We start from the raw sequence: 24,624 nt of genomic DNA, 5'->3' as shown, positions 1-24,624 counted from the left end.
TTTTGCTCGTTTTTAGTATATGCCCTATTTGTAATAGATTGGGCTGTGGGACACTTAATAAATTTGTTTTTCTGGACTAATATTTCTTTTACATGTTAAGAGGAAACACCCTGTCAGTAAGAGTCAGATGAAATTATATCGGACCGCAGTCTCTCTGATTAGTGACATCAGTCTGTTTTTATCTGTATTCTGTCTACACTGGTGTAATTTACATACAATTATCTAAATGTGTTATTGTCATTATTCATCCTATATTGGTATGTTTTTTTAATTATTTCAAATATTTTATCATGCGTAAGCACATTTGCGAGTTTGATATATTCAATTGCTTTTTCTTTCCCTGTATATGTAACCCTTATCTTGAGCGCTGAATTCCTAGTTTATTAGCTATACACTTCAAACGGTTTGGACACCCATAATTTAGGTTTTTTGGATGCTTTCCAAATTTGTTTGCCTTAGTATGTCGGTAAGAGCGCTGTATTCCATATCTTAAGACTCTTTTGGATTTCACATTTTATAGGGTGCTCTGAGCTTTATTTTTATAGGGTGACTCTATGCAGCACTCCCCCAAAAAACTATATATATATATATATATATATATATATATATATATCATTTATTTATTTTTTTGCTTTTAAAATGTGTTGTCTGGGGGCAGTATCAATGACATCTGAACTATTTTGTGTACAAAAAGCAGGGTGCTGTGAATGACCTGGAACTGTGTGCTAACTCTACTATGCTAAATGTATGAGGAGGAGGAGGAGGATGATGCTACAGTCACTGCTGCTGAAGGTGATACAACTATCCAATGGGCTGTCATGGTCATGTAGTCTTTTGTTTGGATTTTGGGAATCATGGATTGCATTAGGGGAGTCAGTTTGCATTTAAAAATTGGATGCTGGACTATGTACTAATAATGAGTTGGTTGATGATGAAGGTGTTGGCGGTGAAGATGGCATGAGGTGTCTATCTATTCTGTTGGTAGCTGATGCTGGACTGTTTGTACATGATTTTCCACCTGTTGATAAACTAGTTGAATGCACTCGCTGCAAGTAACATAACAGGGAGATTGTAAGCTTGTGCAGAGGGCCTTCTTACCTCTCTGTCTGACTGTATACATCATATTAAATATTTGTCCAGCTACAATGCAAAGGTTACAAAGTATTTAGTGGGCTGTATGCTCAGTCACACAACTATGTTGATCAGAGGGTTGTTGTTTTGTGTTAGCTATGTAGAGGGTGGTAATAGGGTAACCTAGGCAGATTAAGAGGGTGGTAGACAGGGTCGGATTAGCCTGCCGGGGAGCTGGGATATCACGCAGTAGGCCCCGACCCCTGTTAACTCCACCCCCTTTCGTTGGTGGGGGGAGCGGGTACTTATAAAAAATAAAAAAAAACGTCACGTTGCTGCACCGGCACCCCTCCTCCTTCCTCTCTGCTCCGTTCGCATTGAACGTTGGGTGTGACGTCATCACGTCACACGAGACATTGAGTGAGGAGCGGCGCAGAGAAGACCCAGCACGCAAAAAAGAAGACAGAAGAGAGAAGACAAGAAGAGAAGAAAAGAGATGAAACAAGCTAATAGGAAGGTAAGTAAAGGAACAGAGACAATGGAAGGTAAACAGAAAGCCACAGAGATGAAAAGGGGGGGTGCAGAAAGGCACAGAGTGATGAAGAGGGGGGGCGCTGAAAGACACAGAGTGATGAAGAGGGGGAGAGCAGAAAGGCACAGATTGATGAAGAGGGGGGGAGGCACAGAGTGATGAAGAAGAGGGGGGGCAGAAAGGCACGGAGTGATGAAGGGGGCAGCAGCATGGCACCTAGTGATGAAGTTTGGCACAGAGTGATGAAGGGGGGCAACAGCATGGCACAGTGTGATGAAGGGGGGCTAGGTGAATGGGGGAAAAGCAGCATGGAGGGCGCAGTGTGATCATAAGGAGGCACAGCGTGGTGGTGATGATGAAGGGGCACAGTGTGTGATGGCACAGGGGGCTTGTGGCAATGTAGTGTGTGTAATGGCACATGGGGCTTGTGGCAATGTAGTGTGTGTGATGGCACATGGGGCTTGTGGCAATGTAGTGTGTGTGGTGGTACAGGAGGTTTGTGGCAATGTAGTGTGTGTGTGATGGCACAATGGGCTTGTGGCAATGTAGTGTGTGTGTGACGGCACAGGGGGCCTGTGGCAATGTAATGTGTAGTGAGTGAGAGCACACGGGACTTGTGGCAATGTAATGTGTGGTGTGTGAGGGCACACGGGGCTTGTGGCAATGTAATGTGTGTGGTAGGTGGTGGCTAATTAATGGGTGCTATTTTGTTTGTGGGTGATGGTGGGGCAATTTAATTTTATAGTGGGGACTATTAATTTAAGATGGGGTGGTTTGGGGGCTATTAATTGAATGTGGGGCTGTTTGAGGAGCATGAGGTCTATTTATTAAATGTGAATATGAATTATTTAATGGCAGTGACGGTTGCGGGAAACAAGTATATTTATTATACGTAATTGCTATTAATTTATTGCTGGGGCTGTTTGAAGGGAAGGAAATAGGTTTATTTATTAAATGGGAATACTATTACTCTAATGTTGGGGCTGGAGGAAGGCCTAAGTATTAACCGTGGGCCCTATTGATTTAACGCTGGGCCTGATTGGAATTTTCTATATGTACCCATTTTGGTTTTTCCAAATAGGGCCCCCAACATTTCAGGATGCAGGCAAGCCACAACTAAAGAAACACCAGCAGCCACAGGTGGTGAAAGTGGCAAGAACAGGTAGGACAGTCTGTCAAGTGTTCTGATTCTAGTGGGACAATCCCGATTTTTGGTGATTGTTCTGCCAAATCTAAGGGGCAGGTCAAGACTGTGTACTCTTTATATACATACTGCATTCTTTATATACTACACTATGTTGCTAGCTGTCTTTCGTGGGCTGACCACTCCCCCATCTAGAGTCTGGTCTTGCCTCTATGATGGCTGGCTACACCCCCTCTGGTGGGCCCCTAGTGTTGCAGTCCCCCCTTCATGCCCCAGTCCGACACTGGTGGTAGAGGAATATTATAATCTTGTCTGAAGAGGTGGGTTTTCAGAGAATGCTTGAAGGTTTGAAGGCAAGGGGAAAGTCTTGTGGTGCGAGGGAGTGAATTCCAAGAAGTGAGTGCAGCCCGAAAAAAGTTCTGCAACTGAGAATGGGAGGAAGTGATCAGAATGGAAGATGCAGTACATCTACCCAGTATTGTTTTATTTCTGTGTTTGATCCCAACTGTAAAGCGCTACAGAATTTGCTGGCACTATATAAGTAAATGATGATGATGAAGGTAGAAGGTGTCACGGCTCTGAGGGTGTTTTGCAGATCCCTTGCCTCTACTATAGAGGATGGTGGAGGCAGAACACAATAATATTCTTAGGATAAGTTCACGGCTTACAAGCATCAATATTAACACAGGAGAAAGTAGTAGTGCTGCAACGTCTTATATTGAATGTTGGTACAACAGGAATGGAAGGAATTAGATATATATATTAGCAAAGATGAATACACGGCAATTCGTTGTAATGCAGACATTAATCACATATGCTACTTCATAGTCGGTAACCCTTGGCAACAGCATGAGATGAGATGATATACAGTTCAACGCAGTGATGATAAACAAGAACACTAGGATCCAATAGAGAACCACACAGCAGATGAATGTGAATCACTGGTACAGCTTACAGTCCAAACAGAGTAGTATATAGAACTTAGCTGATCTGAGAGTAGAGATGACTCAACATAGCAGGTGGTACTGGAAACACTGTGATTCTTATTAAGTAGAACATCAAGCGTTAAACATCACCCAAGGACTTGGATGAACACTGACACGTGCAGTAGAATGTTGCCTAGAAGTAGCAGAGACGTGAGTAGTATCTGAACCATGCGTGGAACTACAGGTAGCAGGATTCGGTGTAACTGCAATGGTAAGTTCGCTGTAGTATGAAGCAAATGGACAGAGACACGTAACTTGAGCCCAAGTACTAGCCACCCGCACAACAAGTAGTTCACACTAACAGTCCAGTAAACAGGTAACAGCAGAGTAAGGATAACCCATGTCAGACGTGGAACTACAGGTGACAAGTAACTTGATAGTAGCTCTTACAGCGAGATGCAGCGATCTTAGCCAGCGAGACGTAAAGGTGAACCAATAAATAAGGCAAAGGTTAGCAACAACTCACGATACTCGTTCAGCGTGCGGATGAATAGCGCAGAGGAGTTCCAGCTTGCAGGTGAACAGCAGTGAGGAGTTTGCAGCTTGCAGGTGAACAGCAGTGAGGAGTTTGCAGCTTGCAGGTGAACAGCAGTGAGGAGGTCCAGATCACAGTAGCCAGGAACACCTGTGAAAGTAATGTCTCTGAGGCAGAAGCAAACAGAATCATGGTTTTTTAAAGGGAAAGTCACAGCGCCGGCACCTAACTATGGGACCGGCGTGTGACAGTACCCCCCCCTTTTAAAAGTGGCCACTGGACATTTAGCGATGACTTTCCGTGGAAACTTGATATGAAACTTGCGTAATAGTGTAGTAGCATTGATGTCAGAAGCATTTACCCAAGACCGCTCTTCAGGACCGAACTCCTTCCAATCCACTAAATATTTGATTACTCCTCGAACCACTTTTGAATCCAGAATTTGAGTGATCTCAAAGTCCTCCTGTTGAGAGAATTCTGGTACTGTTGAAGAAGATGTTCCAGATGAGAAACGATTAATAATTACTGCTTTCAACAGAGAAATGTGGAAGGAGTTTGAAATATGAAGTGAAGCTGGTAACTTTAATTTGAAGGACACTGGATTGATGACTTTCAAAATTTTATACGGTCCGATGAATCGAGGGGCGAACTTCATTGAAGGAACTTTAAGATAAATGTTCCGGGTAGATAATCAGACTATCACCCACTTTAAGAGCCTGTACGGCCCTGCGTTTCCTGTCTGCCGCTGTCTTATAGCGTGCAGAAGTTTTCTTGAGTTGGGATATAACTTGGCCCCAGGTAGAAGAAAAGTTCCGCAGGAGTTCTGTGGCAGCAGGAACATGGGTGGAAGGGAGGGCTGAAAACTTGGGCAAATTAGGGTGTAACCCATATACAATAAAAAATGGAGTAGAAGAAGTAGATTCATGAAACAAGTTATTATGAGCAAACTCTGCCCATGGTAGGAGATCCATCCAGTTATCTTGTGAAGCAGAAGAGAACATACGAATAAAGGTTTCAAGGTCTTGATTTACTCTCTCTGTCTGCCCATTAGATTGTGGATGATATTACCGGATGAGAAGTTGAGCTGGACTCCTAGTGCCTTACACAAAGCTCGCCAGAATTTGGAGGTAAATTGCACTCCTCTGTCAGAAACAATCACTTGAGGGCACCCATGCAGTCGAAAAATTTCTTGGATGAAGTGTTGCGCCAGGATTGAAGAAGAAGGCAAGCCCAAAAGTGGTATAAAATTAGCCATCTTTAAAAAGCGGTCCACCATGACCCAGACTGTATTATGACCTCTACTGGTAGGGAGATCAGTTATGAAATCCATGCTGATGTGAGTCCATGGTTTGGAAGGTATAGAAAGGGGTAACAGAGGTCCCATAGGAGCCAGGCGAGAAGATTTGTGCTGTGCACAAACATCACAGAAAGCAACAAAGTCCTTAACATCACCACGAATGGATGGCCACCAATAGGAGCGGAAAAATTAACTCATGGGTTTTTTGAAACCCTGCATGGCCAGAAAATTTAGAAGCATGGTACCAACGTAATAATTTCTTCCGGAGTGTTTTTGGAACTAAAGATTTACCAGGAGGAGGAGATGGAGACACAGTAGAAGCTAGCAAGCACTTAGGTTTCAAGATGGGGCGATTAGTAGATGGATCTGAATCTGCTGAAGTATCAAAGGCTCGAGACAAAGCATCCGCTCTTTTATTCAAATGTCCAGGTTTAAAAGTGACATTGAGATTAACGAGAGAAAAAGAGAGACCATCGAGCTTGCCGAGGGTTGAGACATTGTGCTGTTTGTAGATACAGCAAATTTTTATGGTCAGTGAAAATCGTTACTACATGTTGAGCCCCTTCCAAGAGGTATCGCCACTCAGATAATGCCAACTTCCTAGCTAGTAATTCTTTGTCACCGATGGTGTAATTTTGTTATGCTGGTAAAAACTTTCAAGAAAAAAAAGCACACGGCAACAGGCGGTTGGTAGATGACCGTTGGGAGAGGACTGCTCCAACACTAACTGCTGATGCATCCACTTCTAAGAAGAATGGTTGTGAAGGATTTTGTTGTTGGAGAATGAGCGCTGAGGAAAAAGCCTTTTTGAGATAAGAGAAAGCCTCTAAGGCCTCCACTGGCCACTTCTTTGGGCTAGCCCCTTTTTTGGTGAGGGCTGTAATGGGAGCCACTATGCTGGAGTAATTTAAGATGAACTGTTGGTAGTAATTTGCAAAGCCTAGAAAGCGTTGAATGGCTTTGAGTGTAGCTGGCAGCAGCCAGTCTAGAATGGACTGAACCTTTTCTGGATCCATCTGTAGACCCATTCCGGAAATTATGAAACCTAGAAAAGGCATAGAAGCTGCTTCAAACGAACATTTCTCCAACTTGCAGTACAGATGATTTCTGCGAAGCCTAGTTAGTACTTCGGCCATATGGTCCCTATGAGTATGCAGAGTCTTAGAAAAAATGAGAATATCGTCTAGATACACAATGTAGGAGTAGAGAAGATCCCGAAATATCTCATTATTAAAACTTTGAAAAATGGCTGGGGTATTACAAAGTCCAAATGGCATCACCAAATATTCGTAGTGGCCATTGCAGGTATTGAAAGCGGTTTTCCACTCATCTCCGGACCGAATACAAATTAGATTATAGACGCCTCTGAGATTCAGCTTTGTGAAGATCTTAGCTCCTTTAATTCAGTCGAATAGCTCGGTAATCAGAGGAATAGGATAGCGATTCTTGATGGTCACCAGATTATGGCCGCTATAGTCAATGCAGGGACGAGCCGTCTTACTTTTTTACAAAAAAGAAGCCAGCCCCAGCCAGTGAGACAGATGGTCTGATAAAGCTTCTTTGGAGGTTCTCTTTGACATAAATGGACATAGCTTCAGTTTCAGGTTGAGAGAGAGTATAAACTCGACCTCTAGGTGGAACTTTGTCAGGAATTAATTCTATGGGGCAATCCCATGGACGATGAGGTGGCAGAGTCTCTGCATGAACTTTATCAAAGACGTCAGCAAATGATTGATATTGAGGAGGTAACGTAGAAGGATTTGACGGTGAAATGACCTCGGAGGAACGGAGTGCTCTTACTTTGGGTAAACAATCTGAATGGCACCGAGAACCCCAGGATAGGATCTCAGACGTATTCCAGTCTAGTTGTGGCGAGTGGAGTTGGAGCCATGGAAGGCCCAGGAATACTGGGGATGAGGTACTAAGCAATATTAGGAAGGAGATGCTTTCAGAATTAAACGCTCCTACACCGAGGAGAAGAGGCTTGGTCCAGGTACGAATTACCCCTTTTGAAAGCTGAGATCCGTCAATAGCTGTTTTGACGACAGGAATTTCTAAAGGAACAAAGGGAATGGACCATTGAGTAACTAGATCTTGCGAAATAAAGTTCCTAGCAGCACCAGAATCGATTAAAGCTTGGGTAGAGTGTCTTTTAGAGTCACATAGTAGAGAAACAGGAATGGTACAAGCAGCAGTAGAGTAGGTTTCTTCAAGCCCAATCTGACCTCCCCAGAACAGATCAGGGTTTGGCGTTTCCCGGCCTCTTGTGACAAGAATTTAAGAAGTGACCCGAGTCACCACAATATATATATAACTTGTCTCGGCATCTGCAGTCACGTTCTTCAGGGGTCAGCCGGGATCTCCAAATTTGCATGGGCTCATCAATTATAGAAGAATGTGAGACAGGATGTGGCACGGGCCCATGGATTAGGCGACGAGCTACCGCCTTCTCCACCGTTCTCTCTCTGAAGCGTAGATCCACTTTATTACATACCGATATTATGGCATCCAGAGTAGTAGGAAGTTCATGGGCGGCTAATGCGTCTTTTATGCGGTCAGATAACCCCTGCCAGAAAGCAGCCACTAATGATTCATCGTTCCAAGACAATTCAGAAGATAAAGTGCGGAATTCAATGACATATTGTGCCACTGAATGATTTTCTTGGCGAAACGGAGTATAGCCATGGAGGCGGAGGAGAGTCGTCCAGGTTCATCGAAAATCCGACGGAGCATCAACAAAAAGGATGCATAATTAGAAAGAAACGGATCATCCCTCTCCCACAGTGGGGAGGCCCAGGCTAAGGCTTGGCCATTTAGTAGCGAGACCACATAGGCCACTTTAGCTCTATCAGTGGGAAAATTTTGCGGTTGAAGCTCAAACTGAATTGAACACTGGTTGAGAAAGCCACGACATAATTTAGGGTCTCCATCAAACTTGGCCGGAGTAGGTAACCTGAGCGTAGCGGAAGTCACAAGAGACGCCTGAAGTCCCGAAGGTTGCTCAGGAGGAGAAACAGGCACTGCTGGTTGATTTGTTTGAAGCGTGTCCAGACGCCCAGCAAGTGTCTGTAGACATTGTAGCAACTGACGCTGTGTGTTGTCCTGCTGTTCAACTCGAGCAATTAGATGCTGTAGCATATCCTTCGCAGAAGGCTCCACCTGGGGATCAGACATTTAGGCCTGTTCTTACTGTCACGGCTCTGAGGGTGTTTTGCAGATCCCTTGCCTCTACTATAGAGGATGGTGGAGGCAGAACACAATAATATTCTTAGGATAAGTTCACGGCTTACAAGCATCAATAATAACACAGGAGAAAGTAGTAGTGCTGCAACGTATTATATTGAATGTTGGTACAACAGGAATGGAAGGAATTAGATATATATATTGGCAAAGATGAATACACGGCAATTCGTTGTAATGCAGACATTAATCACGTATGCTACTTCATAGTCGGTAACCCTTGGCAACAGCATGAGATGAGATGATATACAGTTCAACGCAGTGATGATAAACAAGAACACTAGGATCCAATAGAGAACCACACAGCAGATGAATGTGAATCACTGGTACAGCTTACAGTCCAAACAGAGTAGTATATAGAACTAAGCTGATTCGAGAGTAGAGATGACTCAACATAGCAGGTGGTACTAGAAACACTGTGATTCTTATTAAGTAGAACAGCATGCGTTAAACATCACCCAAGGACTTGGATGAACACTGACACGTGCAGTAGAATGTTGCCTAGAAGTAGCAGAGACGTGAGTAGTATCTGAACCATGCGTGGAACTACAGGTAGCAGGATTCGTTGTAACTGCAATGGTAAGTTCGCTGTAGTATGAAGAAAATGGACAGGGACACGTAACTTGAGCCCAAGTACTAGCCACCGGCACAACAAGTAGTTCACAATAACAGTCCAGTAAACAGGTAACAGCAGAGTAAGGATAACCCATGTCAGGCGTGGAACTACAGGTGACAAGTAACTTGATAGTAGCTCTTACAGCAAGATGCCAGCCAGACGTAAAGTTGAACCAATAGATAAGGCACAGGTTAGCAACAACTCACAATACTCGTTCAGCGTGCAGATGAATAGCGGAGAGGAGTTCCAGCTTGCAGGTGAACAGCATTGAGGAGTTTGCAGGTTGCAGGTGAGCAGCAGTGAGGAGTTTGCAGCTTGCAGGTGAACAGCAGTGAGGAGTTTGCAGCTTGCAGGTGAAACGCAGTGAGGAGTTTGCAGCTTGCATGTGAACAGCAGTGAGGAGTTTGCAGCTTGCAGGTGAACAGCAGTAAGGAGTTCAGTCCAGCGAGCAGGTAACGGACACACAGAAGAAGAGGTATACAGCCAGATCCAAATGCAACCAGAGTAACATGAAAAACAGGCAATGAGCCCATAACCTTGGGAGGTTAATATAGTGCTCCAGGACCAATGAGGTTCAGGAGGAGGTCCAGATCACAGTAGCCAGGAACACCTGTGAAAGTAATGTCTCTGAGGCAGAATCATGGTTCTTAAAGGGAAAGTCACAGCGCCGGCACCTAACTATGGGACCGGCGTGTGACAGAAGGTGGTATGAGGTCCTTATTGTGGTGTCACAAAGGCTACAGATACTTTGACGAATGTCTGGCTGGGATAGAAATATTTCCACATGCAAGAGGTGGATTTTTGGTTGTTTGCCCAGACATTGTAATGAATTTATCATGGGCATAAAGTGGTACCACTGGAGACTGACTTACTTGGACACATACATCATTCTCCATATTATCTTGTTCAAGTACAACACATTGTAGCATTTTCAGTCCCATAATTATCCCCCTTATCCTGTTGCACATTAGCAAGTAGCATCCTCAATTTTCATGTCTAAATCATCGTCATTACTACTCATCCTCACATTTCCAAAGGTCTGCAGTGACAACTCGACATTCATTTGGTCAACATTCAAAAAGTCGACAATATTACATCGAAAATTCAAATGTCGACAGTATTATTAGGTCTACAATTCAAATGTAGATAGTATTATAAGTGTGGGCTTGGGTTAGGGATCGGTTTAGGGGTATGGCTAGGGCTAGGGATATTATTGTCAACCTAAAAATACTGTATACATTTCAGTTGTCGACCTAATAATACTGTCTACATTTGAATTGTGGACTTAATAATACTCTACATTTTAATTGTTGGCCTAATAATACTGTTTGCATTCAAATTGTCAACCTAATTATACTGTCTAAACTTAAATTGATGATCGTATAATACTGTTGATGTCATTATTGTTCACTTTTGAAATCCTGTCTATATTATGGTGATGACCATATAAATGTTGATCATGTAACATATGTATCACAACCAGCAAGGGGTAGTAATGAGGAGGAATTTCACACTTTATATGCTTCAGCAATTTTCTCAAACCATTTCAATTGTGGATTGGCAGTTGTGAAGCGATCATTAGAAAATAGACTGTGAATGAATGTTAATGCTATAATTATTAACATGGAAGCAAAAACAGCTCAAAATCATATAATTTTTACCTATTTTCACAATTTTCAATTAAATCTTGATCCAAAACCAAAACCTTTGAGGAGATTTAGCAAAACCAGAACCAAAATCAAAACACAAAAATGTTTTTAGAACCAAATTCAAAACCAAAACACAGAGGTCTACACACAGGGGCAGGCTGGGCCGGGGATCAGGGGGGCACATGCAAAAAAAATTATTTTGGGCCGCCCTGTTCCCATAGTCTGTACTTGGTAGCCCTCCCCTGGGACCAGCCACCTTCTCCAATTGTCCGTAGATCCTAACGATCTGTCCCCCCTCCCTCCCTTCCACTATGTGTGCACGCCTATTAGTGTCACATGGGACGCGCACCACATGACAGGTGCCGTCCCATGCGTGAAGAGGTGAAGAAACTGACAGTGCACGCGGATTGAACTAGGTAAGGGCCGGGGGGGAGAGTGGTAGTAGTATATTAATATAATGTGTGTGTCTGTGTCAGTATGCTAAATTAATGTGTGTGTGTATGTGTGTGTGAACATGCTAAAGTAATGTGTGTGTGTGTGTGTCAGTATGCTAAATTAATGTCTGTGTGAGAGGGGGCTGTATATGAATGTATTGTGTGTGTGTGGGGGGCAGTATATGAATGTATAGTGTGTGTGTGGGGGGGCCAGTATATGAATGTAGTGTGTGTGTGTGTGGGGGGGGCGCAGTGTATGAATGTATTGTGTGTGTGTGTGGAGGGGGGGGAAGGCAGTATATGAATGTATTAAGTGCGTGTGGGGGCCAGTATATGGATGTATTGTGTGTGTGTGTGTGGGGGCCAGTATATAAATGTATTGGGGGGGCGGGGGCAATATATGAATGTATTGGGGGGGGCAGTATATGAATATATTGGGAGGGGGGGCAGTATATGAATGTATTGGGAGGGGGGGCAGTATATGAATGTATTATGTGTGTGTGAGGGGCCAGTATATGAATACATTGTGTGTGTGTGTGAGGGGCCAGTATATGAATGTAGTGTGTGTGTGTGCGGCGCCAGTATATGAATGTATTGTGTGTGTGTGTGTGTGTGTGAGAGAGGGGCCAGTATAGGAGTGTAGTGTGTTTCGACAAGTACCGGCTGGAGACACCATCATCAACATCAACATTTATTTATATAGAGCCAGCAAATTCCGTAGCGCTTTACAATTGGATGAACCACTGAATGCATGCAGTCCTTACATATGCATTTCAACTTCCGAGCTTCGGTTCCACGGTCAGTTGATCGCTATTGGAAATTTTTTCAATGCTACAATAGCTTCTGACTATAGATATTGTCTTTTGACAGTTGACTCAAATAAATCCAGGTGCACAGAAATCGCTATCTTGTTAGGAGTACAGTTGGTTGGAACGCACTATGCGTTCCAATTCCCGAACTTCCGGTTAGCAGTACTCAATTTGCAAAGTCACTTCTTTCTTGTCGAAAAGCGGTGTTAGGACACTGCCAGCTAAAGAGAAGATCCACTACTAACATAAATCATTTACAACTATGGAATTAACAGCATAACTAGGATAAACGTGAGTACTCACGCAACTGAGGAGAAAATTATTAATAATTTTAATGAGAACTCTAAACATCACACTGACTAGTGTAATGAACTGAGACATAGTGTATATATATGCTTGTGTTTTTAATGATTATAGTACTATTTGAGAATAATAAAATACATATATTTGACATCTTATTTTGAATTTTTTGATGTGGTGCCAGGGATAAGTATTGTATATGGTTGAAATTCTAGCAGTCCGGATACCGCTATTAATCCTGATATTTCAGTCGAATATGCCTATGGTATATTTTGGTACTGTAATATAAGACAGCCTTAATTATATTCAAAAGGGAAGCGTTTTTTTTCACTATATATTGTATTTCAGGGAAACAGATCTTTTTATCAAATGGGAATAATATTATTTTAATGTTGTAGCTGTCGGGAGGCCTAATTATAAAATGTGGGTGCTAATTTGATTTAACATCGAGGCTGATTGGAGTTTTCTAAATTTCATGTACCCATTTTTTTTTCCAAATAGGGCCCCCAACATTCCAGGATCCAGATCAACAGCAACTGACACCAGCAGCCACAGGTGGTGAAAGTGACAAGAACAGTTAGGAGAGAGAAAAACAGTCTGCCAACTGTCCTGAATCTGGTGGGGCAGTCCAGAATTTGGGTGACTCTCACTTAGTCAGTATTTGGTCTGACTGGAAGGACAGTTGGGAGGTATGTCTTGTTTCACACTTATCCGTGAAGACAGAGCTGCGTGCGCCTAACAGTAGTGCACACAGTATTGCCTGTGTCTGTGTATTTGTCTGATAATGATAACCATGTTACATCATAGGGTTCCCCCTGTCTAAAGTACTCCGGGTCCCCCTGAGCCTTAATCCAGCTCTGGGCCAGGGTGTCAGATTGACACCTAGTGCTCTGCTACTCCTCCCAGTAGCATCCCTCATATTTGTTTTAGGTTAACCCTAAAACAAATAATAACCCTATTAGTATATAGTGTGAAGCAAAACACAAGCCCTTTTGCTGGCAAAAACATCAGTGAGTATATTTGCTAAACAGTTTTGAAAAAGTGGAGATGTTGCCTATAGCAACCAATCAGATTCTAGTTATCATTTATTTAGTACATTCTACAAAATGACAACTATAATCTGATTGGTTGCTAAAGGCAGCATCTCCAAACCTGTAGTTCAGTAAATATACCCCCAGGATTTTAAAGCAAAAGGGCTTTTTGCATTTTGATAAATCAGCCTCTTTGTTCAGTACTGTAATAGAACATTATTATATAACCTATTTGCTATATGATTTATACCCATTATAATCAGCCAGGTATGTGTAAAAATAAATAAATAAAGTGCTGTAGGGAGAAAGAACATATAAAATAAAATGCAATATAAAGTTTTTTGTTACATTATTTGTCTTCATTTTTTAAGATTTATCATTTATAATAAAGTATCGCTAGGTTAAGCAACAATAAAATAACCTCTTTTTATATTGATAAATATATATTGTACCGAAAACCACCCTTTAAGCATGGGCCGCTACTTATGGGCCAGTACTATGTGCTTGCCCCCGGGCTAAAGTCTACCAGCCAGCCCCTGTCCACGCACATCTGCATATATTGAACATACACATTTTAGCCAATGGAAACTCTAGTTTTTGAAATCTAGAAAAGATCATACAACAAAAGATTATACAACAAATACTTACTAGTAGTAGCTGTTATCTCTATGGGGATACTAAAATGCTGCCCTTTAATTGTTCTAACTTCAAACATGTAGTCTTCTCCAGAATCGAGGTTCTTTACTATAGCTTCATTTGTAAATGTTGTTAGCTTGAAAAGTGTTTCTTTATTGCTTGGTTGGTACGTTAACTGTCAAGACATTTTGAAGTATTAATTAGTTCTCACTTAATTTACCAATAGGCATAGGTATCATAATCAGTTCTCATCTTCAGATCTGAGACAACTGAAACCTGCTGAAAAAATGTTTTGTATATGATGTTTCACACATTATGATATTCTAAAATGGACATTATATAAATAGGCTAGTGATACCTGACCATTGTGTCAGAGGGATGTGTCTTTTGTAAGGCCAGCCTGAACATGTCACAGAAATAGAGGGGTGTTACAGGGCAGTGCTTGCAAAAGGAGAAACAAAAGTAATGTGGATGCTCAATGTATTGTACTTAATGATACATAGCAACTTGGAAAAGGGATGCACCTTTTGCTCAAGTGAGTTGTATTCATGTGGTTGAAGAGTGGGAAATGTAGTGCAAATGTATTCATTATTGTTTATTTTACTTATTTTGCTTTTGTAAGTAAATATGTTAAATATGTACATGGCATGTATGGCAGTACTTGTTTGTTGAGCCAAATAACACATAAGCTCACAAACATTGTCACAATGAAACACTTATATTTAGAGATACGCACATAAACATTGACAAATATACATTTTCAAAAACATATATTATAAATATAGAAAACTAATAGCACATGTTGTCATGTAAACAGGATTATTAGTGATAGTGACAGGTGCATACAGCCACAAACATTTTTGGTAGTTACACTGACACACAAAATAATTTTGTCACATACAAGTAATAAACGACATACATGTGTTCAGTTACCTTCAGCACCATGCATTTACAAACTTGCATTCAGTCACCATGCTATACCATCATTGATCTGACCAATTTTATCTCTGTCATCTCCAGAATGCTCAAAATGATCAAAACAGAGCTTATTATCTTCCCTCTTGCCAGAGTCATCACTTCCGTTCAAATCTCATTCACAGTCAACAATACCACAATTTACTCAGTTTCCTAAGCATTGGGGATAAATGTATCAAGCTGAGAGTTTTCCAGCGGGTTTGAAAAGTGGAGATGTTGCCTATAGCAACCAATCAGATTCTAGCTATCATTTTGTAGAATGTACTAAATAAATGATAGCTAGAATCTGATTGGTTTTTCAAACCCGCCAGAAAACTCTCAGCTTGATACATTTACCCTTTGGTGTTACACTTGATGCCTTCTTCTGCTTTACTTCTTACATCCAGTCTCTCTCCCATTTCTGTCGCCTCAACATTCCTTACCCAAGATGCAACCAAATCACTGATCCATTCTCTCATCAGCTTCTACTTCTGCCACTGAAACATCCTCTGGAATACCCTTAACCCCAAATCCTGATTCAAACTTTCTCCTGGGGGTAAATGTACCAAGCTGAGAGTTTCCGTTTGGTTTGAAAAACAAAGAACTGAAACAGACAAACTAACATCAAAGCTAATGTAGCTGAGCTGCAAGTTGCAAAATCCCAACCTGAAAATGACAAAAAAGAATTTAATCTAAACAAAATATTAAGCAAAAAGTAGATTTTTCAGTCTTTTTTCTTTAAAAAAAAAACCATATGTTGAATGCAAAAAAAATGCTTTAAATCCAATTTGTTTATCATTTTGTTTAAATACTGAAAAATAATTTTGATGGATTTTCTCTTATAGTCAAAGCATATTCCAAAGTTTTGTTGTAAAATGAAATAGAGTATTTACTCCCATATAATGTCCGCCCAAGGATACTGCACAAATATTAGTTTTCAAAGGAAAGGGAGACCGCTCACAAATGCAGACTGGGGTTCTAATCGTACAAAGGAGCGAGCCAGAAAATAATTTTCTTCCAGTTTAGGAGGGTCAGGCTACTGTGCATTCCTTTTCCCTTTGAGGTGTTTTTGCTTCTCTGTTTTATTGCAAAAGATAAAAAGCTGTAGGGTGAAAAAGCCAAAATCATCAAACAAATTTTTTGGTGCTTATCCATCAGTGTTATTGGTGCCCTGTACATAATTCAAAAGTCTGTCCAAACTAATTTCTTGCTGGGCTCCAAAACATACAGATTACATTCCACCAATTCTAAACCTTTTATACAGTAAGCTCACCCTGGAATATATCAGCAACAATGATCGATCCTGTACGACTTCTGAAAAGTGGATGAAGTTTAAATGCATAACCCTTTATGGAGTATAATCATAATTTATATTGGTTTTTACTAATATGTAATGTCAATGTACAAATTCTATCGCTCTACGTAAAATAATGGTGCTTTTATAAATACTGGATAATTATAATATCCTAAATCTGTTATGGAATTTAAAATAGAAGGGGTTAACTTTGTAATTAATTGTACGAACAGCTTAGTTTACTCACACTGACTGCTGACATACATGATAAGTTCCCCCCATATATATAATCACTGACTTAGAAATAAACTCTCCGGCAAGCAGCAAAGAGTACAGCTGCTCCTTTGGCGCTTTGCCTACTGCACCTTGTGCCCTCTGTTTCCTGCACCTTGTGCCCTTTGATATGTTGTGCATTCTCTTGTCTAACGTTTTTGCATTTGAAACATTACTTTGTAATAATTTCTATCTGTTGTAATGATTTATTTTCCCCTCCCGCCTTTTATGACACTTGCCCCTTTTCTTACTTGATATTATGCCACAAAATAATTAGCGCCTGAATAAATGACCCTAGTGTGTGTTTAGAGAATTTAGCCTGTAAGCTCCAATGGGACAGAGGCTGATGTGAATGAATAAATATTATCTATATAGCCCTGCATAGTGTGGTAGCGCTATATGAATAAAGCATAATAATGCATGTTCTATGTGTTCTATATGATTACATCTTCCCGTTTAAAATGCACACAAATATGGCAAAGCTTTTAAATTATTAAAAATTTTCTTTGCTATCAGCAGCTACTAAAAAGACGTCGGAGATCACTGTCCTTTTCTATGAGGACAACTTAATAGCTGCAAAATTTAAATGGTCCATGTTACATTCAACTGTGCACCCTTTTATCATAGCTCTAATGTCTTGCTGGAAGCAGAGAAAATCAAATGATAGACCAGGTTATTCATATTTCGGCACTTAGTAAGTCAGGTTTATCACCAAATATACTGTGTGCACCTCACATTTCCAGTTTATTAAATATTTAAATATTTAGCAAAATACTGTATTGTGTGTCTGGGGTAAAATGATGTACATAGCCCATAACAACAAAAAACAGGTATCCTCTGTCCAGGTTCACCCATCAGACCATGCAAGGTTTGCACATTCTGTAAAGCCAGCCATATTGGCATAGTAAATACACTCATGGGGGTATATTTACTAAACTGTGGGTTTGAAAGAGTGGAGATGTTGCTTATAGCAACCATTCAGATTCTAGCTGTCATTTTGTAGACTGTAGTAAATAAATGATTACTAGAATCTAATTGGTTGCTAAAGGCAACATCTCCACTTTTTCAAACCCGCAGTTTAGTAAATATACCCCATGGACTTATATTTATTCATTGATCCTTTAAGATTGTGATATAAATCAGTATACTACAATCTTAATAATTTGATAATGAAATAATGGAAGGGATAAATAAAATAGGAAACATATACCTTTGGAACTCGGAGTTAACCATGTGTAAGCCCTTCTCCCACAAACATAATACACATCATCTGGGAGGATATAAGGTACAGTACGATTAATGATAACATTGCATAAAGTCTTGACAAAACTCCCCATACCTAGTGTCTCCATTTGTTCAAGGCAAGTTTCGGCATGTATGACATTCTGACAATAACCCAAAGGAACTTTCCCAATTAATACCATCTTATGTTTGTTGACATGCCCTCGATTATGATGTCCTACAGTATTTCTGGTTCTAGGTGTTCTTGCGAGTCTCCCATCAATACTGGGGTTTCTAGCTATTGTCTGATCAGGTAGTTCAGCTTCCCAATTCTCCAGTTTCTTTATATGTGAAAAATTCAAACATAACCATGGCCGACCTACAGAGAATTGGCGAAGCTTCAGACTAGGGGATCTAGCGGTATTATATCTCCCTTCTAGGTGTCTCCCTCCCCGTAATTCAAGGACCTCAGAGATGTTTAGTGGGAACTATACTAATCCTACATTATTGTGTCCCTGAGGCATGTGAGAGCACATCCAGCATTTGGTTTGGTGTAAGACCTTACCCATTAATGAATTATAATCATCTAAGGGATGCCCGTCCAAATCCAAATTACTATTGGACTGGCACCGCTGAATGCACCTCTCTTCAACCAGGGAGTCACAGTGCTTACAGGTACAATATTCTTCAAACAATAACCCCTCACACTGTATCCGAGCTCCAGAGTTAGCAGACCTTTTCATTACCACTGAATTAAATTTGGCAACAGGCTAAATTGATTTTTCTAATGAATTCTCCTCCATCTTCACCTCATCAGTATCACTACCGGACCCAGTCTCTATAATCTGCCCACCATTGCAAAAATAGAACATCCTGGAAAGAATAAAAATAAGAAAAACCCTGAAAAAAGAATAGAAAAACCACCACTCCATGCTGGGATAATAGTCTTTGCAATGTTTTTGGCTCGGGTGTTAGCAACTTTAGGTCTCCCGGAACAGAATCACTAGTGACAGAGTTGGATTGTCAGTCTTAGCTTTGTCTTGTACCTTCTCCGAATTGTTGACTTTTCTGCAGTGGGTGGAAAGGATCCAAGTGTCTCTTTCTGCTACTTTCAGAGATGTGGTGCTGGTCCTCAACACTTGTTATGTGCCTTTCCACCAGTCTGTGGTGGGAAGGCACGTACAACCTGAGCGTATCAAATTGCAGATCATGACATATTCCCCAGGTTCATCATTATGACAGTTAGTTTCTGGCATACCAGGTGACAGTATTTTGAGTTTCTGTTGCTTCTGTCTTAGATGCATGCTCATCTTTATGAGGTATTGAACAGTCACTTCATTGTTGTATTTTCAAATCATCCTGTGGACCTATGATCAAATGAGGTTGTCGACCAAAAAGTATCTCAAAAGGGGACAAATTAAGAGGAGGTCTCGGAGTGGTTCTGATGCTATGGAGGACTAGTGGAAAACCTTCTGGTCTCGCTAATCCAGTTTCAACCATTACCTTACTCTATTCGTTCTTAATGGTACTGTTTACCCTTTCCACCTTCCCACTGGCTTGTGGTCGGTAAGGAGTATGAAGTTTGCTATCAATTCCCATAAGTTTACACATGAAAATATCACCAGTAAAATGAGCACCCCTATTACTCTCTATAATTCTAAGGATACCATATCTGCATACAAATTCCCTTTTTTGCAGTAAAAACAGCAGTATTAGTGGCAGCTGGAAATGCCTCTACTCAGTTAGAAAATACATCGGTACATACTAACACATACTTGAGATTCCAAGGTGGTAATTGGATGAAGTCAATTTGTATTGCCTGGAATGGTCCGTCTGTAGAAGGGATATGGGATGGCTCCGTTGGTATTGTCTTTCCAACTTTTTTCCTCAAACAAGTAAAACAAGACATCCCCTTCTTACTAGCTTGAGAATAAAAGCCTGGTGCACACCAGTATGCTCTAACCAGCTTACATATACCTTCTTTACCCAGATGAGTCAGACTGTGTGCTGCCTCAGCTAGGCCTGGGAAATATGCTCTGGGCACCATAGGCCTACCATCTCTCCAGTCCACAGGATTTTTGACCACATCCCCTCGCCTTCCAGACCGCCTTTTCCTGTAGGGAACACAAATCTTGCATTTCAATTAATTTCTGTGTGTTTGTCGTTTGGAAAACCATCATCTTGTCAGTTTACATGTTTACAAATAAACCTGCTGGCCACTTAGCAGCTTAATCTGTCCTGCTATTACCCACCGATACCAGGTCTTTGTGAATGTGGTGTTTACACTTGATAATGGCTACCGCCATTGGTAATTGTATTGCTGTCAAAAGTCCATTTATGTGCTGTGTGTGTGCTATTGGTGTGCCTGCCACTATCATAAAGTTTGTAAGACACAAGAGGGCCCCAAAGTCTTGCACTACCCCAAAAGCATACCTAGTTAGTGTATATATTAGCTGATTTACCCTCTGCCAACTCACACGCTCTCCTCAATGCCACGAGTTCAGCCACTTGGGATGAGTGAGGTGGACCAAGGGGTTTAGCTTCTTTAACATAGTTCTCCTGTGTCCGTCTGTCTATGACAATGCCCACCCATGTAAAACATAAAATATACATTTTCTAAGGGGGTGTCATCTATGTCGGGTCTCGCAGTAAAGGTCTGGTTCAGATATTCCATACTATGAGGCATGTCAGTATACCTGCCAAATTTACCCTTAGCTAGAGTCTACTCCTTCCACCCTTTGTGCATCTCGAGGCACATATGGTGGGTATGGAGCTGTATTTAAGGTATTGCACCTTTTTAATGGTAATATTTGTGGGTGCCATCAGAGCTAATTCCCATTTTGTGAACCTTGCTGAGGAGACATGCCTAGTTTGAACAGAATTTAACAGAGCAGACACTGCATGTGGTGTATAGACAGTTCAATCATGTCCTAATACTATGTCCTCACTCTTACCAGAAGAGCAGTTGCTGCTACACTGCTTAAACACGTAGGGAGAGATCTTGCCATAGTGTCCAGTTGTGCACCATAGTATGCTACCAGTCTGCTCGCGTCACCATATTTCTGTGTCAAAACACCTGCTGCACAACCATCAGCTTCCGTACAATATAACTCAAAAGGTTTTTCATAATCAGGTATTCCCAAATCAGGTGCTTTTGTCAGACTCTCTTTAAGATTAAAGAATGCTTGCTTTGACTCCTCTGTATGTATAACATGCTCAGGCTTTGTGGATGAGACTAACTCCTGCAATGGCAAGGCCAGAATAGAAAAACCCAGAATCCATGATCTACAATATCCACACATCTATAAGAAGGTACGGATCTGCTGTTGGCTCTGCGGCAGTGTCATGTCATGTATGGCCTGAATTCTGTCCGTTGTCAGGTGTCTTAGCCCCTGAGTGAGACAGTGTCCCAAGTATTTTACATTGGTCTGACATGGCTGTAATTTATACTTGCAACCTTGTGTCCTGTCTGTGAGAGATGAAGCAACAACAGTTTAGTATCAGACACAACTGACATAAATGAATCGAAGCACAGCAACAAATCATCAACATATTGAATTAGGTCAGACCCAAGGCTTGGTTGAAAGGACTGTAAACAGTCCTGTAAATCCTTGGAGAAAATACTGGGGCTGTCAATGAACCCCTGGGGAAATCTTGTCCATGAATATTGTATCCCCTTATAGGAGAAGGCAAAGAGAAACTGACAGTCAGGATGAAGAGGAAGGGTGTGGTACGTTATTTGGACAATGGTAATGAAGACAACTGAAATTACGATAAAATAAATGCAATTGCAATAAGCACGATAACAAGTAAATGCAGACTTACTATCAATACGACAGAGCAGAGGCTCAACATGTCTCTGTCACGGGCACTAGGAGTTCTGCCCAGGATTTCACCAAATGACTTTGCTTACCAGAGGGGTGGAGTTTGCACAGCGGTCCTCTGGCAGTAGGGTGAATAGTGGAACGTATATAACAGCAGATGGAGTGAGGATGCCAATGAAGCAGATGAATAGTCAGTGACTTGCAGCGATATAGGTAGATGAGTCAGCGACTTGCAGCTATATAGGTAGATGAGTCAGCAACTTGCAGCTATAGTGGAAAGGCAGGTTTAACCACGGAGACCAGAGTGGACGTGCACAGGTGAAGGAAGGTAACGGGTAGTCAGTGGTCTGCGTACAGCAAGTTGTACCACTGCTTTGGTGAGAAGACTTGTCCAGGTGCAGGTAGGTAGCGGGGAAGTCAGTGGTCTGCATACAGCAAGTTGTACCACTGATATGGTGAGAAGACTTGTCCAGGTGCAGGTAGGTAGCGGGGAAGTCAGTGGTCTGCGTACAGCAAGTTGTACCACTGCTAGTAAGTGAGAACTTGTACTGGTGCTGATAAGTGAATACAGGGAAAGAGTCAAAACCTGAATGAGGACAATGAGAGCACAGAGGAACTTCTCCAAATGGGTAGGCAGCGTTATCGCTAATAGTCTATGGTGATATGTATACCACTGCTCAGTAGAGAGGCTTGTATCAAGCAGATAGGCAGAGTATCAGCCAAAGTCTATAGCGGGTATGGATACCGCTGTTGAGAAGAGGAGCTTGTCCTAAGTGGATATGCAAAGTAACAGTGGATAGTCAATAACGAGTGAGCATACCGCTGATGAGAAGCTTGTCCACGAGAATATGAAGACACAGCAGGAGCGTTGAACGACTGTAGCGGGTATGGGAGCTGCAGGTGAGCAGAGTCGATAATCCAACAGGCAGCTGAGAACACGAACAGGATGAAGGAGTCAGTAGCGGGTATGAGAACCGCTGATGAGCGGAGCAGGTGATCCAGCGGACAACTGAGGACACGAGCAGGATACAGGAGTAGGTAGCGGATAAGGGATCCACCGATGAGTAGAGCAGGTAATCAGCAGGAAGCTGGAGACACGAGCAGGACACAGGAGTAATAGCGGGTATGGAAACCACCGATGAGTAGAGCAGGTAATCAGCAGGAAACTGAAGACACTAGCAGCACACAGGAGACACCTTCAGAGACTCACAGGGAATGAGACTCAAGATCAGGCAACGATGTAATGAGCACAGGTGCCTTAAATAGGGAGAGGTGCCTGATCCACCAATTAGGTTAAAAGCAAAAAGTCATAAGTTCTTGGATGCTGCGCATGCGCAGTCCATCAAGATGGCGGACGGCCGCAGCTCAGGACAGGCGCCGGCAGGAAGGCTAGAGAACCACGCACCAGCGCAGAGGCACTTACGGTCCGGTGAGTGACAGTCTCCTACACGGCTGCTATAGATTATGAACGTAGGGCATGCTGGCTCTTGTAATTCACATCACCAGCAATGCAGAAACTGAGATTTTGAATTTTAAAGCGGCAATACTACGATTGTAACCCTAACCCTAATCCTAACCCTAAACCTAAACCTAACCATTAGACTACTTTATCTGTGCGGCGGGTCCATGGTATTGCCGCTTTAAAAGTCCAAATGTAATTTTTTTCATTGCTAGTGACGTGAATTATAAGTGGCGGCATTTGCTGTGTTCGTAATCTATAGGAGTCGCAAAGAACACATGTGGGGAATCTGCTATGTCGTATTGATAGTAAGCCTGCATTTCGTTTTTATCGTAATTATTTCAATCGGCTTTATTGTATCGTAGTTTCAGTTGGCGTGATTATAATTGTTGTTATAATCAGTACCACTGAAGGGGAACAGAGAAGAAGGCAGAACAAAGATCAATTACTGTAAAATGACAGGCAGATGGTAGAATCTGCATAAGGATAACAGCGGAATTGGCTCTCGACTACTTTATTAATTCCCCTTAAGTCTTGGACTAATCTGTAGCCCCTCCCCCCATTCTTATTCATAAGGAAAATTGGAATTTTAGCTGTGCTAGATGTACGAATTAAAATTCCTTGTTGCGAAAGCCTTTTAATTACAGGATACACCCATAATTCTACCTACAGTTTTAATGGGTACTGTGGTATTTTTGGTGCTTGCTTGCCACTTTTTAGATGAACCATTATGGGGGCTACATTTGCCATCATTCCGGTGTCCTGTCCATCTTTGGTCAATAGGGAACCCGAAATTTGTGATAACATTTCATCTAACTGAGATGGACTTTGTTGTAGAACAGTAGAGTGCAGCATTAGCCTTTGTGGGGTGTCTAATATGTCCTGCAACTCATGTGCGATCTTTCCTGGAATATCCAGAATATCCATAAATACACCATCAGGAGTGCAGTAAATAACACATCCCATATTGCACTATAAATCCCTGCCCAGCAGGTTGGTAGGAGCCGCTGCAGCCAAGAGAAATTAATGCTTGGTATGTAGGGGCCCGATAGTAACCTCTGCAGGTTTAGTCAAAGTGTAATGTAGCTCTCTTCCCGTTACTCCCATAGCTGGAACAGTTTTGTTAGTAACCTGTAAATTTAAGGAACCTAGCCGCCCTTGTATCTACAAGAAACGTTTGTGTTACACCATATACATCAGCTGTCACTGTGGGTTCTTCACAAAGATTCTCAGTTAGTCTGACTGTTTGTAGGATACAGGTATAACCTAAACCCTAGTGTTGGTTATTGTGCTCCCGCAAAGCATTTACTGCTATAATGTGCGCTGTCAACTCGGGGTAGACTTTAGAGGCAAGTGTATTTTTCCTTGGCTGGTATCTA

At 41.7% G+C, this 24,624-nt stretch overlaps 1 protein-coding gene across 3 annotated transcripts in view; it reads right to left on the bottom strand.

Moving 5' to 3' along the window:
• Positions 1-24,624, bottom strand: part of PTPRQ (protein tyrosine phosphatase receptor type Q) — a 357,175-nt gene that overhangs the window by 246,099 nt on the left and 86,452 nt on the right. For all 3 annotated transcript variants that reach the window (XM_075209348.1, XM_075209349.1, XM_075209350.1), the window contains exon 17: positions 14,233-14,395. In XM_075209348.1, coding sequence (XP_075065449.1) covers positions 14,233-14,395 — 163 coding nt within the window. The remainder of the gene's footprint in view (positions 1-14,232; positions 14,396-24,624) is intronic.

This window comes from Mixophyes fleayi, chromosome 4 (assembly GCF_038048845.1).
Source record: "Mixophyes fleayi isolate aMixFle1 chromosome 4, aMixFle1.hap1, whole genome shotgun sequence".
Classification (NCBI taxonomy): Eukaryota; Metazoa; Chordata; class Amphibia; order Anura; family Limnodynastidae; genus Mixophyes; species Mixophyes fleayi.
Note: the sequence above shows the minus strand (reverse complement) of the source record. Positions and strands in the feature narration are given on the sequence as shown.